At 50.4% G+C, this 17971-nt stretch overlaps 1 protein-coding gene across 1 annotated transcript; it reads right to left on the bottom strand.

The window, feature by feature from the left end:
* Positions 1 to 347: 347 nt before the first annotated feature.
* Positions 348 to 7588, bottom strand: LOC125320284 (serine/arginine repetitive matrix protein 1-like). Its single transcript, XM_048292418.1, has 7 exons — positions 7029 to 7588; positions 6326 to 6987; positions 5899 to 6086; positions 4134 to 4254; positions 2493 to 3061; positions 1781 to 1897; positions 348 to 1401 (listed from the first exon to the last, which is right to left on the bottom strand). Exons 1-5 carry the CDS (start codon positions 7586 to 7588, stop codon positions 3051 to 3053), a joined length of 1542 nt encoding a protein of 513 aa, XP_048148375.1. The 3' UTR covers positions 348 to 1401; positions 1781 to 1897; positions 2493 to 3050.
* Positions 7589 to 17971: the final 10383 nt, after the last annotated feature.

Raw genomic sequence — 17971 nt, 5'->3', positions numbered from 1 at the left:
CCGTGGGACGGGGGTGGATTTCTCCTCCCCGGGTGGCTCCTGGCTGCAGTTCTACGCTCAGGGGAGTCCCGTTTTCTCAGCAGGCCTCTGCAGCGAGCCTGTAGCCAACGTGTGGCTCTGCTGCCATCCCAAATGTGCCGTTCCCTTGCCCAGCCTGGCTGCAGCTGGGGGGATCTGCTGGGCACGGCTGGGGATTTTCATGGCCAAAATCCTCCAGCATCATCCCATTTACATCTGCTCCTTCCTTTGGAGAGCACAAATCACAGAACACTCATCTCAGCTGACAAATGTCATTTATTGCCGGTTGCTGCAGCCACACCGCTGATCTACAAACACACGAGAATCAATTTCAGTTGAAAAATGTAATTTATTACAAATTGCTACACCCGCGCTGACAATAGATAACTGTACAGATCTCAGTTAAGATACAAAACTGTCATTTATTTGATTATTACAACAATGCTACGTAAAAATATACAAACATCAACTTCCAGGAACAAAAATTAATTTATTGCCAACCTCTACAACAACTCACTATACACAAAGATCAACTGAAGTTTAACAACTTAATTTATTCCATGTTACTGTAACTGTACAGCCCATATAGAAACACAAAAATATCAACATCTCTCTCTAAATAGCCCTATAGCAAGAACTGAATAAATAGAATTACACATCTATACAACTCCATCTATATTTAAACAGAAACAAATACATATATAACCACCACAACACACAGATACAAATATATTTGTATATATTTATATATTAGTATATATTATATATATATTTACATATATTTATATATATTTATATAATATATAAATATAAATACTCATATTACCTACAATACATACATAAATAGATAGATAAAACAACTGCATCTATACAAATATACAGCTAAACATCCCAACACGTGTAAATATAATTACAGAAATAGATCAATATGCATATAAAAATAGAAAACCAGACATATATACCGATACAAATACCAATGCACCTATTTAAAGAGCCAAATACCTACAACAACATCACTAGAAATAGATACCTAGATAACTGTATAAACAGGAAATAGAACTGGACAGAGATATGACAACATACATATATACTTAGATACATATATACACATACATGTAACGAGAAACATGTATGTATATATCTACACATTCATATATAGAAACTACATCCATTCATGTAACAACATACACATAGAAATATACCTATGCAAATAGCACATACGTAAATATCAATAATATTATCACGCTCTACATGCAAGTCCATTCATCTATAAGCAGAACTATAAGCAGAGGGATTCCAGCCGCCCCATCTTCAAAGCCTCTCCCTCTGTCGCTTCCTCCCGCGCAGAGCAGCTCTCCTGGACAGGGACAGCAGATGGGACACCTGGCAAGCAAAGGGAACACTGAGTCAGGATCGGGACGTTTCCCTTGGCGGCACCTGCACTTCCATCAGGGAAGAGGAAATCTCAGAGCCTCCCCAGGAGGCTTAGAAAGAAAAAGCAGGCCCAGCGGGCCAGGCTGGGGCGAGCGCAGCCCCGGCAGGACCGTCCCGCAGCCCCCGGCAGCGCGGCACAGCCGGCACCGCTCCCAGGCCCTGCCGGCACAGCTGCCTTGCCCAAGGACAGCCCCTGTGCCGCCCGGGGCAGCCGCACTGAGCGGCCCCAGCACGGGCAGGGCCCGCTCCTGCCCAGCCGGCCAGTGCCCGCGGCCAAAGCCCACGCCAGCCTCACGCCCACCCTGCCTCAGCGGCCCTGGGGCCTCACCCAGGGTCTCGGGCGGCAGCAGCAGCAGGTCCCCGTTCGCTGCTCTTGCTGGCGGCCTTCAGCTTCTCCCTGCTGGCTCCCGTCACTCTCCGGCTCTTCTCAAGGACCTCAGGGCAGCTGGGGCAAAAGCGGAGGCTCTGGAATTGGTTCCAAGGGCTGGCAGAGCCGCAGGCCCGGACGCCACTGTGCTCCCTGCTGGCCCCCTCCATCCCCTCAGCAAACCCCCAGTCCTGCCAGTTCCTCAAATTTTTCTCACGCCCCCCTCACTCCCTTCAGACCCATCGAGTCCCCTTAGACCTGCCACCCCCCTCAGCCTGTGCCACTTCCCTTGCGGAACTTCTACCCCTCAGTCCCACCATTCATTCCCCAATTTTCCCAGTTCCCTCAGCCCTACTGTTCCCCTCAGCTCCCTCTAGAGCCCTTGGTTCCTGCCACCCTGCTCAGTCCTCCCAGTTCCCTCAGTCCTAACACCCCCCTTAGCCTGTGGGGACACTTCCCTGTCCCCTCAGTCCCCACCATCCCCACCCAGCAGCTCCTCCACACCTCTCTGCTCCACCATTCCCTTCAGCTCTCCCAGTCCCTTCAATCCCCACCATTCCCCTCTGCTCCCCCACCATCCCCCTCTGCTCCCCCACCATCCCCTCAGCCCCACCAGCACCTCAACATCAGTGTCACCTTCAGTGTCACCTCTCCCCAGCCCCCTCTGGCTCACCGTCCTCCAGCAGCTCCTCAGGGCACAGTGCCTGCGGCCACCGGCAGCTCCCACCGCTCCAGGGACACCGGGGCTGCAGCTGCTGCTCCGCCCGGCCCGGCCGCCAGCTCGGAGCCAGCACAGGAAGAGGGGACAGAGGGGGCACAGAGGCAAAAGCAAGAGGTGAGAGACGAAGCAGAGTAGAGAAAGAGCTTAAAAAGCAGCCTGTATTTATTCAAATATCTATCAATCTATCTAAAGCTCCATATACCTATAGCTATATAAATATAACTATGCCCATTTATAACTATATACATATATAAATGTAACTTCACATCTTTAAATGCAACTACATATATAAAAAATAACTTTATACATCTACAACTACAAATATATATTTAACTACTCAGATCTGTAACTACAACTATCTAGACATTTAAATTCAACTACATAAATCTATGAATATAACTACACCTCTATAAATGCAACTAGAGACAGAGGGATTGCACCCGCCTAATGATCACAGGCTCTCCCTCTGTCTCTTCCTCCCATGCAGGACAGCCCTCTTGGAGAGGTCGATCAGATGGAATCTGGGAAGCAAAGGCAACACTGAGTCAATACCGGCCCTCATGCGCATTTCCCTTGGGCAGCAATTGTCCTTCTATCAGGGACTGTAAAAGATGGCCTGAAAGGGCCATCACTTGGGAATTCACTTGGGAATTTGAAGGTTGCTCTTTAAAGAACAGGGATCCTTTCAACTTTTCAAAACCTCCAAAGGTTTGAAGTGTCCCAAGAGAGTCTCAGCACCCCCAGTGCAAATGGCACCCACGAGAGCCTGAAGCACAGACAGGCCCAGCTCCCACACAGAAGCCCAGCCTTGCTCTTTCTCTGTGCTGACAGAGACACCTCAGTCCTCACTGGAATGGCTGAAGCTGAAGGGTGCTGTGAGCTGTGAACCATTACCTGGGACCTACAAACTGCCCTCTGCAGTGAGCAACAGCGGCTCCAACTCGACCATCAGCTCTGGCAGAAAGAGCTGGGAGGGAAAGAGCTCCCCACGAGGCCTGCAGGCTGCACCAGCTTGGCTAAGGAATGGATCCAAAGTGCTCCCTCTGTCCTCTTAGGTCCTGCTGATCTGGGCTCATTCAGGCTTTTCCTTTTGTGACTGGATTTGTGATTTTTCAATGGGTTGGCCTCTGATGTTCAGCTCCTTGTTTTTCTTGTGTCTCAGGACAGATACCAGCAGACTGGTACTACCTTCAGTCAGTGATTTGAGACCAAACGTTTGGACTTTTAGCCTGATGTTTTGCCCTTTTATTTCCTCTGTTCCTTCAAGAGTCCTTCGGCCCGGCCTCCACCCTGCAGCAAATTCATCCAAGGACTTCACAAAATTGGGACAGCCAGGTTGGTGACACAGCTCCCACAGGTTGGGTTTATTCACGGCTCTCTGGCCACAGCACAGCACTCGGTGTCAGCGCCCCTGGAGAAGCGTGGAGGGCAGGGCTCGGGGAGGCTGTGCCAGGGCAGGATTTGACCTAAAGGCGCCAGGAAGCACCAGCCCTGCAGACAAGAACTCAACTCTTCTCATCTCCCTTCCTGCCAGAGGCAGGCTCAGAGCAGCCGCCTCAGAGCTCTCTAAACCAGTGTGGGCTCTCTCCTTACCAGGCTCCTCGGGCTCTGGGGAACTGTTCCTGCAGCTCTCGGTGCCAGGCGAAGCTCCCTCTGCTGCAGCCCTGTTCCCAGCCTCCCCTCCTGAAGACTCGGCAGCAACATTAGCATTCCCCTTGAAAGAAAACCAGAAAGAAAGAAACCCAAAGATCACTCACTATTTTCTTGGAATCACATCAGGGATACAACAAATCTTCTTCTCCACTCCCAACAGGAGGGGAACGCTGCCCAAACCATTCACGTGACAATCGTTTGAAACTCAGGATTCGTGTGACCAAGGTGCAACTGAAGCTCTTACAAAATGACCTTGGAGGCAAACGGTGAACTCGGAAAACCAGGAGACACCAAGGGAGGGGACGTGCCCTCACACTCTGAGCCTGGCTTCTCCCACCAGCTGTAAGAAATCAGCCAGCAGAAAGCCTGGGGCCCTCCTGCTTCCCAACACGGCCATCAAACAGGGGCAGAGCTCGCTGCCAGCACTGCCCAGGGCTGGGTGCTGCAAACCTGCATGCAAAGCACACATTTCTGCCTGGCACTCTCACCACCCCCCACCCAGCCGCTCAGACCATCAACCACAAGGCGGTGCTTTTTGGAGCCCTCTGCTGCTGCCCCGTATGGATGATCCGGGCAAACGTTTATGGACCTAGGGTATTTCCAGCATCAAATTTTCCAGTGCCAAAAGTCTGTAAATCTGGAGGGTACCAAAAAAACCAACCCAAAAGACATGAAAAGCCAGACAACCAAGTTGTGTTTCCTAATTCCACTGAGGAAGGAAATGCCCAAGATTAAGCACCTGCAAGTTACCTTTAGACAGAAAGATATTCTCACTATGACCACTTCCAGAATATTCATCTCCTCTGCAACAGCCTGTCCATCAGAATCCTAAAGATTCTAAAGATGGTCCAGAGCTTGCAATATTTCCTTTTATTAGGGAATAAAATGCCTTTAAAAACTGCTGTGTGGGGGTTTACAGAAGACATCACACTTGGGAATAACATATTGGTAAATCCAAAAAGCCCCACTCCCCACCTTGAGTCTGCCCTTCCTCAACCATAAATGTACTGCAGGCAGTGGGGCTGCACACGAATAGAAAGAGAGACATTCTCTGGCCAACATGTAGAACAGCCTGCAAAAAGGCCTGTGCCAACACAGACACTCCAGGCAAGTCTGGGAAGAGGCAAGAGTTAAGAGAAATGGGATTCCTAATCCCAAGACTGCATCTGTCAAACAGAAGGAGCAGAAAGCTGCAGCTCCAGCCCATCCCCAAGCACGGCTCTGGCAGCGCCTGCACGCTCGGCACGGCTCACACAGCAGCAGCAGCAGCAGCTGCAGCCCAGCCCTTGCTTTGCCTCGGCCTTCCCACCCAAAACAGGCAGAGCCCACGTCTGCCGCTCTAACAGAGGCACCTCTCGCATGCCCCTCCCTGCAGGGGACACTTTGCCTTCAGTGGCAATTCTCCCCACACTCTTCTCTTCTGTCCCACCAAACAAAGCCTCTTAGAACCTACAGAGCATCACCACAAATGCCCCTGCACCAGGGATTCTTCCCAGCAAAAGGAGCACCCAAACCTGGCCACCACAGGATCACACCTCTCATCCTCACTAAGGGGGGAGACTTTGTCATCCCTCTTCTTTTAGAAATCTTGCTTGACCAACAAGAATTCAATCACTAAATAATCATGAAATCAACTAAAGAAGCCTTTGCAGCAATGTTCAAAAGCTCTCAGCCCAGCCCCTTCATTCCCATCCAGTGGGGTTACCTGAGCAAAGGGAGACCTTTCAGCCACGGATCTCCTCATCTCCCGAATCATTGCCTCGACCTGAAGGCCCAGATCCGCTGAAGGCAATTCCTCTTGCCCAGGTGCATTCCGTGTCTTGCTGGAGGTCGTCGATGCTGCACAAGCAGCACTGCCAGGTGGAGCACTGGAGGCTGAACTGTCCGGTGTGGCTGCACGAATCCAAACACATTGGTCAGGCTCCAGAATGTGGCTTTGGGACACAGAGCTCGATTGCTGCCTTGCAGCAAACATCACAGGAAGCACACAGGAAAACCAGACAGAGATTCTTCCGGCTTTCCAGGTCCCCCTTCCTAGCAGGTTTGACAATTTCTGTCTGGGAATGACAGAGCGTTGTGAGGAAATACTTCAAACGGTCACTTTTCACGACCTTTTGGAACACTTTTCCTACCTGACGGCTTGCAGGCTGGGGACTGCTGCTCCGTTTGGAGCTGCTCGAAGCTGCCCGGCGGGATCCTGAGCAGCTCCCGCCCGGCCGGAGGCGGCCGCTCCATGTGGGGCTGCTGGAAAGCCCAGGGCGGCAGCCCGGCCGGCGGCGGCTGCAGCCCGTACAGCTTCTGGAGGCGGCTCAGGCCCTCCCGCCTGACCGGCAGCAGCGGCTCCCCGCAGAGCCCGAGGAGCTCGCAGGGCGGGATCCTGGGCACCTCCCGCTCGGCAGGCAGCGGCCGCTCCCCGTACAGCTCCTGGAAGCGGCTGGGCCCGTCCCGCCGGGCCGGCTGCGGCCGGTCCCTGTGGAGGAGGTGGAAGCCACAGGGCGGGCGCCGGGCCAGGAGCGGCCGCTCTCTGGGGGGCTGCTGGAAGCGGCTGGGCCGCCGGCTGCGCAGCTCCCGCCCGTCCGGCAGCGTCCGCTCCCTGTGCAGGGGCAAGAAGCCGCTGGGCGGCCGCCCCGCCGGCAGCGGCGGCCGCTCCCGAGGCAGCGCCTGGAACCGCCCGCGCCCCTCCGGCCCCGCCGGCCGCGGCCGCTGCCGGGGGCGCTGCTGGGAGCCGCAGGGCGAGCGCCTGCGCCGCTCCGGCCCGGGCGCCAGGCGGTGCTTGCTGGCCGTGCTCCGGCGCCTGATTCTCGCAGCAGGAGGTGGGGGCGGTCGCGGCGAAACCAGGGGTTCCCATAGTGGACGATGGCCCCGGCATCGCCCGGCACAGCCGCGCCAGCCCGGCCCCGCCCCTTGTAGAAGCCGTAGCGGTTCAGCTGCCGCACGATGCTGCGGAACTGCGTGGCTCTGAAGGTGCGCGGGGCCGGCCCCTGGACGCCGGGCGGGCTGAGCAGCTCCTGCTCAAAGAGGGCGCGGTCGATGAGCAGCCCCCGGCCCTGGGTGTCCCAGCGCACGGAGCGGACGCGGGGGCTGTTCGCCAGGCGCCACAGCTTGGCGGGGAAGGTGCGGGCGTCGAGCCCGGCGGGCAGCGGCAGCTCGGCCATCGCGCCTGTCGCCCACTGGCGCCGCAACGGCCGCAGCGCAACGGCCGCAGCTGCAGCGGCGGCGCGCGGCCTGAGGGGGGCGCTGCGCTCGGCCCCGCGCGGGAACGAGCGGCACAAAGCCGGGGCTGCGGGCACAGCGCGGGCGGGGCGGCTCCCGGGGCGCTGCCCGGGCACGGCACGGACCAACACGGCACGGCACGGGAAGCCCCTGGCGAGGGCTCTGGGAGCAGCGGCGGGCATGCCGTGCCTGGGCCAGCATCGGTGCCAGAGGGAAAGGACATGTCTCTGTGTTGGCTGGGGAAAGGATAAAAAGGGGAGGTTAGAATACATTCTTTTTGCCTCCTTTTCAGCAGACCAGCTGTTTTGTTCTCGCCATCTCTGCCTGTTGTTGGCAGATTTGGCACATTTCTTGTGATTTGGGGTCAGCAGCAGCAGCAGCAGCAGCAGCAGCAGCAGGAAGGGGCAGCAATTTTGTCAGCATTGTCATCAAAGCTGAAGTGCTGTGCCATGGATGGATGGTGCTTTCCCCAAGGGATTAATGGCCTGCAGCTGTAGCGAACTCATGCCGGTGTCTTCCCAAAGGGCATTGCATTTTCTTTCCTCAGGAATCACTTTTTCTGTTCCTTTTTTTTTCCCCTGTCTGGGGAGAGTTCCAATGCAAACCCCTTCTGCAGCCAGCTCTTGTCAATGCAGACACAAAGGAGATCTTGCAATGGACAGAGCCTCCCTAGAGCTGGTGTGGAGAGGTGAAGGGGGAAGCTTTGTCCTTTAGTCTTGAAGTCTTGTTGGGGAGCTGCTTGTGCTCTGGGGGACGGACACAAATGATGTGTATCCAAGGCTTGCAGGTTCATTCATGAGCTTCCTGACACACCACAGAGACTGCGTGTTGGGGCAGAACTTTTTGTCTGGGAACTTTTTGAAATGTTACTTCAATTCTTCTTCTGTTTTTTTCTTTCTGCAGAACTATTGCCATAATCTTTTGCTTCCAGAGAATCTTTTCCTTCTTTTTGGGACACTTGCTCCAAATCAGGCCATTTCCCTGGGTTGGGTTCCTTCCCAAACTGAGGAGTAGCCCATGGCCTCCGTCCTCCAAGTGGAACTTAAGGAAGCACAGGGTTTGCTGTTGTGGGAGAGGAGCTCCTCTTTCCTGCCTGCTTTCCCTTTGGGACAGGCTGGGGTGCGTTCAGTTGATAAAGGGAGGTTTAAACTCTGAAGGAGCTGCGTTTCAGACCGCTCCATCCTCGAGCTCTGCTGCGGGTGTCCTTGGACAAAGGCCTCTTGGTGCGTGAGCTCCCAGGGGGCAGGTTACGGAAGGAGGTTGGTATTTCAGGACTGGCGCTGCTGAAAGCAGTTGGTTTGCGGAGGAGCCCGGAGCTGGGAGTGGATCCTTTTCTCACCTGCGGGCAGAAAAGGAAGTTGAAAAGTGGGAATTTTGTTTGAGGTGATGGCGATCAGGAGTGTTCTCTAAGAGATGGGCTTGCAGAGAGGCAGGGGGGGAGGTTTCAGGCAGGAGCAGCAGCCCTGGTAACAGCAGCAGCTCCAGGAAACCCAAGGAGGGAGGTGTGAGAAGGGTTGTCTCTTTTTATGCAGATCAGCGCTTTTCTCCTCCTTCAAATTTAGCGCTCTCAAGTCTTGTGCTAAACTGGATGGGCGATTGTTTTGCCGGTGGGCAGGGTCAGAGACAAAACCACAGGCAACAACTGAAGCAACAGTGTAATCTCCTATCATCCAAAACTGAAAAAAAAATCAGAAAAGGATAACCCTAATCCTTTTCCCCTTCATCCAGATCCACACATCAGCTGGGGGAAGCTGTCCCAGCAAAGCCCTGCAGAGCCACGGCCGGCAACGGGCACATCCTGCGGTGCCTCCACCTTTGCCGGCCACGAGGCTTCCGAGGGCGCTGTGAGAGTAGCCCAGCTTGGACAGTGCTGCAGGAGCATCTGACAGAACTTCTAGAGCAGGGACACCTGATTTCATTCTCCTCTTGGTTTTCTCCCCAAGCCCAGCCAGGGCTCAAGGAGGAACCGAGGCCAGATGTGGCCTTGTCCGGTTTCTTGATGCCGAAAGGTAAAGACACGTTCCACCAATGAAGGGATGCACAGATCCCATTGATGGTAATGCCTGCTAAGGAGCAGACCCATAGAACATTTGGTCAGAAGGGCCATCTAGAGGCAACTTTGGCTCAGGGCCTGTTGTTGAGGCCTCAGTCCTTCAGTGTTTTGTGGTGCAAACGAATGCCCTGGAGGGCTGGAAACGACCAAGTCCCTCTTTAGCACGTTGCAGACAGGGAACGGGATTAGCCCTGCCAGGCCGGGCTGGGGCCAAGAGCAGAAGGCCGGCACGCTGCCTTTGCCCACAGGCAGCCGTGCAGAGCAAGGAGGCCGCTCCTGCCCGGGGGCTGAGGTGCCCGAAGCTGCCTCCCTGCTGCGCAGCTCTGTGGGGCCCGTGCTGCGCAGCGTCCTGGGCAGCCAGGGCAGCCCGGCTGCCTTGGAGCGCGAGGAGCGTCCCAGAGAAGCTGCGGCCCTTTGCTTTGGAACTATTTCTCCCAGTCCTGTCATTCATCCAGAGCGTCTGACGTGTTTTCCTTTCTTCTCACAAATCCTAGACAGCTTTTTGAGAGAAGTGACTGATGTAGCTTCTGCTGCTGGTGCAGCTTTTGTCTGCAGATCAGGGCAGGTGATTTTAACCAAGGATGGAGTCCAAAGGTAACGTTCCAGTTTCTCCAAGTCAATAAAACCATTTACAAGGGGGGTACTGATGCTGAGCAGCTTTCTTAGTTTTTGGAAAGTTGCAATCTTAAAAAACCCAACAGGTTTTCCTACTTGAGGATACCAGCAGTAGTAAGATGCCAATTCTTTGCAGCTCTTTTCTGTATCCTTGATGCTTTTAAGAGTTCCTCAGTCCCCAGCAGGAAAGAAAGCACGTGTGATAATGTAAGTGATTTGAGAGCTCTGTGTTGTGCCTTGCCACGTCAGCGTTCGTGACAAGCTGGACACCCCACTCGTAGGTCTGTCGAGTTGAATTCCCCCTAATTGTGTGCAAACAGCAGCCCAGAGATGCCGAGAAGAGCAAGGACGGTGGCTGGGTGTACACGGACACACCCGTGGGCTGATTGCTGTGTGGGCAGAAGGCTTTGGACAGCAGTACATCTTCACTCTCCCAAGTTGGAAGAGTATTTCAAACCTACATGAAGTGACAATTCTTCTCATCTATGTAATTCATCCTGTATAGAACAATATAGGATATATTTAAATAGATCTAGTATAATAAATAGAGCATATCAAAGATATACTTGATCTTTTCCTAAGCCATTGCCTGTGGGGCTTATAGACCATCTCCTAGCAGTACAATATTTTTGCCTTCTGGTCCTACTTATTATGGCATCAACTCCCCTGGGAGTTCCTTCAGGGAACTTCACTCAAAGGGCTTCCATCACTTCAGCACTTGTGAGAACTTGTTGCTTCCCAGTTCTCCTGCATCCTTCTGGATTTTGGAGCATGTCAGCACTTGGGTCAATGGCCCTTCCCTCATCCCTGCCCTGCAGCAGTTACAGTCACTGTTCCCTCGCCCTTGCTCCAGACCCTTTGCCAAAGTGCTGCCAAAGGCAGCGCAGCTGGCTCGGGATCCCTGGTTGCTGCTGCTCTCCAGGATGAGCTTCAGAGGGGCACTGGGAGCGCTCCCTAAAGAGCTCCCCGTGGGACGGGGGTGGATTTCTCCTCCCCGGGTGGCTCCTGGCTGCAGTTCTACGCTCAGGGGAGTCCCGTTTTCTCAGCAGGCCTCTGCAGCGAGCCTGTAGCCAACGTGTGGCTCTGCTGCCATCCCAAATGTGCCGTTCCCTTGCCCAGCCTGGCTGCAGCTGGGGGGGATCTGCTGGGCACGGCTGGAGACTTTATGGCCAAAATCCTCCAGCATCATCCCATTTACATCTGCTCCTTCCTTTGGAGAGCACAATCTACCCTTCTTTCAGTTGAAACACTGAATTTATTGCAGATTGTTACACTTGCACTGCTAATGTACAAATACACAAAAAGCAACTTCAGTTTAAAAATGACATTTATTTTAAATTGATACACCCACGCTGCCAATATATCAACATACAAGTATCAGTTGAAGTTTAGAAAGCTAATTTATTGTTACAGTCATGGTATGTAAATATATACAGAGATCAACTTCAATTAAAAACGTTAATTTCTTGCAACCCTCTACAACCACTCACTATACACAAATATGAAGTTTAACAATGTAATTTATTACATATTACTATAACTGTACAGCCCATATACGAATACAGAACTATTGATATCCCTCCCTAAAGAATCCCAGATCCAGAATAAATAAAATTATAGAACTATACAACTCCATATATATATATAAATATGAGTAAATACAGATATAACCATAACAATATACAGATTTAATTATGTATTACATAATAACTTTCCCACTCCTAAGGATGCACATGAAGAGAGCACATGCCTTCCATGTGTGGCCAAAGTCACCAAAGCCAACTTGGAACATGCAATTTTTGCCGGCCCTTGGGAAGGGCCAAAAATGAGAGGTTGAAAGAAGCGGGAAGGTGGGAGAGAAAAAGCAAAAAGAAACAGGGAAAAAATGAGTGAGAGGAAAATTCAGCACTGCTTGCCCAGGATCACTCAATGGATGGTGTCTCTCCCTGTCCCCTAAAGGGACACCTTTAGGTCAGCATTGGACCAGCTGTGTTGGAGCTGACCTGAAATTTTGTATTTGTAAGAATTTCGATTTGTATTTCACAGATATAGATATATAGAGAGTATACATATGATATATTATCAAGTTTATGAATTGTCATATCTAATAGCAAAAATATCATTTAAAACACAAGCTACTCATATAAATAATATCAATGATAAGAAAGATGTAATTATTATATCATGATAAAAATAATTAGAAGGAGTTAAACAGGTAATTCTGTTTAAATAAAAACAATATAGCAGCTATTTAGTGCCACTGTCTGTTGAGATACAGAGCAATGCTCCATAGTTAGTGCGTTTATGAGCGGCGAGCCAGAAACGGCTTTGTTCTTGATTCAATAAAATGCAGTCTTACAGAATCTGGAGCATGCAAGGTTTTATTGATCTCCGCCAGACCTGGAGTATTGGTAAATGTCACACGCTGGGAATCTGGGCTCTTCAACAGTCTCCTTGAACTCAACCAAACTGACAGGTTTTAAGTGGTTCTAATCAGAAATTAAGGTCCCAGCTGGCCTGGGATCATGTGATCACAGAACAGCTTGGCTTGGAAGGGTCCTTAAAAATCCTCTTGTTCCAAGCCTGCTGCCAAGGGCAGGGACACCTTCCACTAGGCCACATTGCTCCAAGCCCCATCCAAGCTGGCCTGGAACACTGCCGGGGTGGGGCAGCCACAGCTTCTGTGGGCAGTGTGGGCCAGGGCCTCAGCAGCCTCCGAGCCCAGAACTTCTTCCACATCTCCAGCCTGAGGCCGTCCTCTGTCAGTGGGAAGCCGCTGGCCCTGGTGCTGTCCCTCCAGGCCCTTGGAAACAGCCCCTCTTCAGGTCTCAGGTGGGCCTGGAGCAGAGAGGGAAAGGCCGCAGGAAGGCGGCCCCGGAGAAGCCCTTGGAGAGCACTGGGGGCCAGCAGTGGCACCATCAGGGCAGCAGGCAGGGCCTGGCACGGCTGTCGGGGCAGGAGGGCACAGGGCGGGCACTGAGGCCCTGCCAGCTGCAGCTGGGAGCTCTGGTGTGTGGCCGGCAGAGAGCCGTGGGAGATGGGGCAGCAGCGAGGACACGGGGCTTGGTGGCAAGTTAGAAAGCAGAGAGGAGCTTGAGAATGGTCACTGAAGGATTAGGGCGTCTCCCTGTGCGGGAAAAAATGCACAACACCAGAGGTTTATGCCTGGAAACCACACAGAGGTGCGGGAACTCATGCCTTCTGAACAACAAATCAATATGATTACACAGAAGCTTCTCATTGTTTAAAATACACTCCACTCACACATCTCACAGCCTTGACCTAATACCCTGCTTGCACACTTTGCTTACTTACACATTCTACCTACTTCTACCTAACTTCCACAGGTCACTTACTTGGACATTTCACAGCTTCTACGTAACACACTACTTATACATCTTACTTACACCTTTTACCTAATACACTACTTATACATTTTGCTTACTTATCTTATACATGTTACTCTACCTATACATTTTACAACTTATCCCTAATACAGTACATATACATTTTGCAACTGCTGTGCATGAGATCACACATTGCTTGATTGGTCCCTCTATTTGGTCCATGAGCTCTGCATGCACTTTTCAGAAGATATGATTGGTTCTAACCCAGTGCAGCACAGTCCTTTTTTACCTATTCCTTGCTGTCTCGGTATTTAGTTTTTCAGCTTCTTCTTTCCCAATTCAGCACAGTTTACCTTTCAGTCCTTGATGAATTCCTGAGGGCTCTAAGAGGTGGGGCTCCCGATCCAGGCAAGCAGAATCAATAATCAGCAGCCAAGTTAGCCCAGGAGAGCCAAACAACAAGACAGCAAAGGACAGAGAAAAGAAATAAACCTGTCCCACTTCTCCTCTGAACCTTCAGACTGGAGCTTAAAAACCCTCCAGGGGCTGATCTGCTGCAGCTGAAGGTGGAAGGCCACGTGAAGCTGGTGAGGGTAATTCCTGCCTGGTCCCACTCTGAGGGCTCTGGTAAGAAGAGCTAAAGATGGTTTCGCTGGGCCACACTGTCAAGGTTCAAATACCTTACAACACAGAGGAGTGCTGTAATGTTATTTTAATAAAGGGAGAGGCCATGGGATTTTGCATGAGGTCTCTCAATTTGTTAGAGCCTCCTTTTTATCCTAATTTCCAGGTTTATCGCTCTCTTCCTTCCCCTGCTGCCTGAGGTACTCAGAAGGTGCAGACCTCCTGAATCACCTTACTCTATGGCCCCCTCTAATATGGACCCTCTGTTTTTATATATATATATATACATATAAAACCAAACACCATTCTTAATTCTTTTAAGGCCTTGTTCTCTTTCTCTAAGTTCAGGAATTTAAGGCGGCCTTGGCTGAGCAGCTGTGCATGCCAATTAGTAACATTTTCTACAACTGAGAATTTCTTTTGTTCCTTCCCTGTCTATGAGTCCCTGGCCGCGTGGACAGGCAGATTCACGGGGTCTGTTTGTAAAGACGCTTCTCCCTTATTGCTTTCACCCCCTCCAAAAAGCTAGCAAGATCAAGAGCTCAACTGAAGTGCTTCCTCACCACTTCACGCAGCATGGACAGCAAAGTGTGGGAGCTGGAAGTGGTTGCACGGCAGGAAAGCGGGACATAGCTGCCGTCCCAGAGCCGTGGTGGGATGAGTCCCACCCTGGAGTGCTGTAGCCAAAGGCTACAAAGCCTTTAGTGTTAAACAGTGAGACATTGGTGAAGGAGAACTAATACTTCCAAAAATCCTTGGGATGCGTCTGACAGATGTACACACTCTTGTCTCTCCAAAGTTAAGTATTTCAGTGCTTTTCAAACCAATTCAATTAAAATTTACATTTTGAGACTAAGACACAGTGCAAGTGCTACCCAAGTATTGAAATCCTTCAGAAACTAAGCAGGAAATACTCTGGCCTCAAAGGGTCAATCAGTAGGACTGAAACATGCTGTGGTTTTGCTCCTACACTTGCTGCTCACAAGGAAGGCTTCACACATGCACCATCAGGTAAATCAGTCAAGATGATGAACAAAACACTAAAAAAGGAGAAAAGCTTTCCTTTATTTGGTGGCTAATTATTTAATTACTTTGTCCTGCAGTAAAAATATAGATGAATTTAGATTAAAGCAATGGCTAGGGCACCAGAAATCTAGATTTTAGACTGCCTCCAGTGTAGAAATCCAGTTTTGACATTGGGTTTTTAATCTTCTCATCTGTGCATCTCAGTTCCCATCTATTTATCTTCAGAAAATGAAGAATGAGGCCATGATTGCATGAGCTATTATGTTACTATGGTAATGGATGCCACAAAAAAGCCTATTAATAAATATTTGAAAAATCTGCAGCCACCTCCTTACCATCTCCACAATAAATCCTACCCCTCCCACCCCATATTGTTTTGCATTACTATTTTAAGGAAAGGTATGCATATTTCAAATGTTGGGCTTTATATAAGGCAATCCCATCATCCATATACTCATGGGAAGAGGATATAGCACTTGTATATTCTGTACAAAATTGTAGGCTTGCCTTACTCAAAACATGGCAATATATAAACATAGAAATTAGCCATAAACATGCAACTTTTTTTTTTTAGGAAGACAGAGAAATCTGTATCTCCAAAATCTAAATCAATTTGTTGTTAACTCTTGTGCATTCAAAAGGATTATTCAACAACATTTGATCAGGTGCGTGAGGAAGAAGAAAGGATGTTGAAGCACCTAAAGTACAAATTCCGTATTTTCCTTGGGTTATTTTATTTAGGTCTGTGCACTGAAGCTTGCATCAGATAGTGGTGAAACAACCATGTGTGATTTCCAGTTTCTGCCTCTGAAAAAAAGGAGCAGGCAGCTCAGGAGGATTACAAGGATGCTGTGAGGTCATGCAGGGAGAAAATTAGAAGGACCAAAGACTGGGCAGAACTTAATCTGACCACTGCTGTAAAAGACAACAAAAAGTGTTTATGTAAATATATCAGCCACAAAAGTAGGGTCAAGGAGAATCCTTTGTTGGATGTGGGGGGAAACAGACAAAGAATGAGGAGCTGCCTTCTTTGCCTCAGTCTGTAGTAATGAGACCAGTTGTTCTCAAGGTACCCAGCCTCCTGGGCTGGAAGAGAGAGGCAGGGAGCAGAATGAAGCCCCCCCAATCCACGAGGGAATGGTCAGTGAACTGCTATGCAACTCAGCCCCACACAAGTCCATGGAGTCATCCAAAGAGCACATCCCAAGAGTACTGAGGGAGCTGGTGGAACAGCTCATCAGCACTGTTTAACATCTTCATTGATTACCTGGCTGAGGGAATCAAGTGCACCCTCACCAAGGTCACAGACAACACCAAGCTGGGTGGGAGCATGGATCTGCTGGAGGGCAGGAGGGCTCTGCAGAGGGATCGGGACAGGCTGGATCCATGGGATGAGGCCAGTGGGGTGACATACAACCAGGGGAAGTGCTGAGTCCAGCCTTTGGGTCCCTTCAGCCCCCTGCAACTCCAGACTGGGGGAAAAGTGGCTGGAAAGCTGGAAAAGGCCCTGGGGATGCTGGTGACAGCACCTGAACATGAGCCCAGGTGTGGCCAGGTGGCCAAGAAGGCCAATGGCCCCTGGGCTGTCCCAGCCAGGCTGTGGCAGCAGGACCAGAGCAGTGACCGTCCCTGTGCTGGCACTGCTGAGGGCCACATCTCAAATCCTGGGGCAGCTCTGGGCCCCTCACAACCAGAAGGACTTTGAGGGGCTGCGGCATGTCCAGTGCAGAGAACAGAGCTGAGGAGCAATCTGGAGCACCAGGAGCAGCTGAGGGAGCTGGGAGTCCTCAATCTGGAGAAAAGGAGGCTCAGGGGGGACCTTCTCACTCTCCACAACTCCCTGACAGGAGGGTAGAGCCAGGTGGGGGTCAGGCTGTACTCCCAGGAAAGAGGGGACAGAACAAGAGGAAACAGCCTCAAGTTGTGCCATTGGAGGTTTAGATGGGATATTGTGAAAACTTTTTCCACAGAAGGGGATGCAAAACATTGGAACTGACTGCCCATGTAAATGGTGGAGTCGTCATCCCTGGAACGGTTCCAAAGATGTGTGGGTATGGCACCTGAGAATATGGTTTAGTGATCAACATGAGCTGATGGTGCTGGGTTGACGGCTGCCCTTAATGACCCCACAAGTGTTTTCCAACTTAACTATTCTGTGATTTTTATGGATTACTAGGTTTCTGTATGAATTACCTCCTTTAGAAATTTTGAGTACTGACAAGGAAAAAAATACAGCTCCCTGACAACTACAGAATCAAAAGCATGAAAAATTAACAGGTTGAGGTGGATCTTTTTCCAAGTTTGGTTGGGTTTTTTTCCAGGTCTCTTGGTGTTGAGGGAGAATGTCACACTTCGCTTTATCTTCTCACAGACGTTTTCTCCACAAGCATATTTACTCCAGAATTTCATGCCAGAAACAACTGCAGCCTTGTAAGAGTGCTGAGCTGCTCACTTAGACAAGCAGAAACCAAACTGAGTGGAGACCATCAGATAGATGTACAAGCATAGATCCTGCCTAAAATAAGGAATAAAAATTCATATAAAATAACCAGAGGTTTCTAGAGAAGAGAAGGCAAAGACAGCTGTGAGGAAATAACTTGTGCTTTCCAGGCATATTTCAGAGCAAAGCAGTGTTTATAATACCCCTGAAACTGGCCAATTGATATTGCCTTTACATAGAAAAAAATCTATCTGTTTGAATATTTCTCATACGGCAGTGAGATGCCAGTAGATACAAAGTTGGAATACACTAGAAATAGACTGGATAAGACTGAACTGAAAATCTGCTGTAGGAATGTCAGGAAAAGCAGTAGGAAACAGATGCTTTTATGTTCCTGTCACAATCAAAAGAATTAAGTGGGATCCAGTGGGATTTATCCCTGATAAAAGGTATCTAAGGA

The sequence above is a fragment of the Corvus hawaiiensis genome, chromosome Z (genome assembly GCF_020740725.1).
Source record: "Corvus hawaiiensis isolate bCorHaw1 chromosome Z, bCorHaw1.pri.cur, whole genome shotgun sequence".
Lineage (NCBI taxonomy): Eukaryota > Metazoa > Chordata > Aves > Passeriformes > Corvidae > Corvus > Corvus hawaiiensis.
Note: the sequence above shows the minus strand (reverse complement) of the source record. Positions and strands in the feature narration are given on the sequence as shown.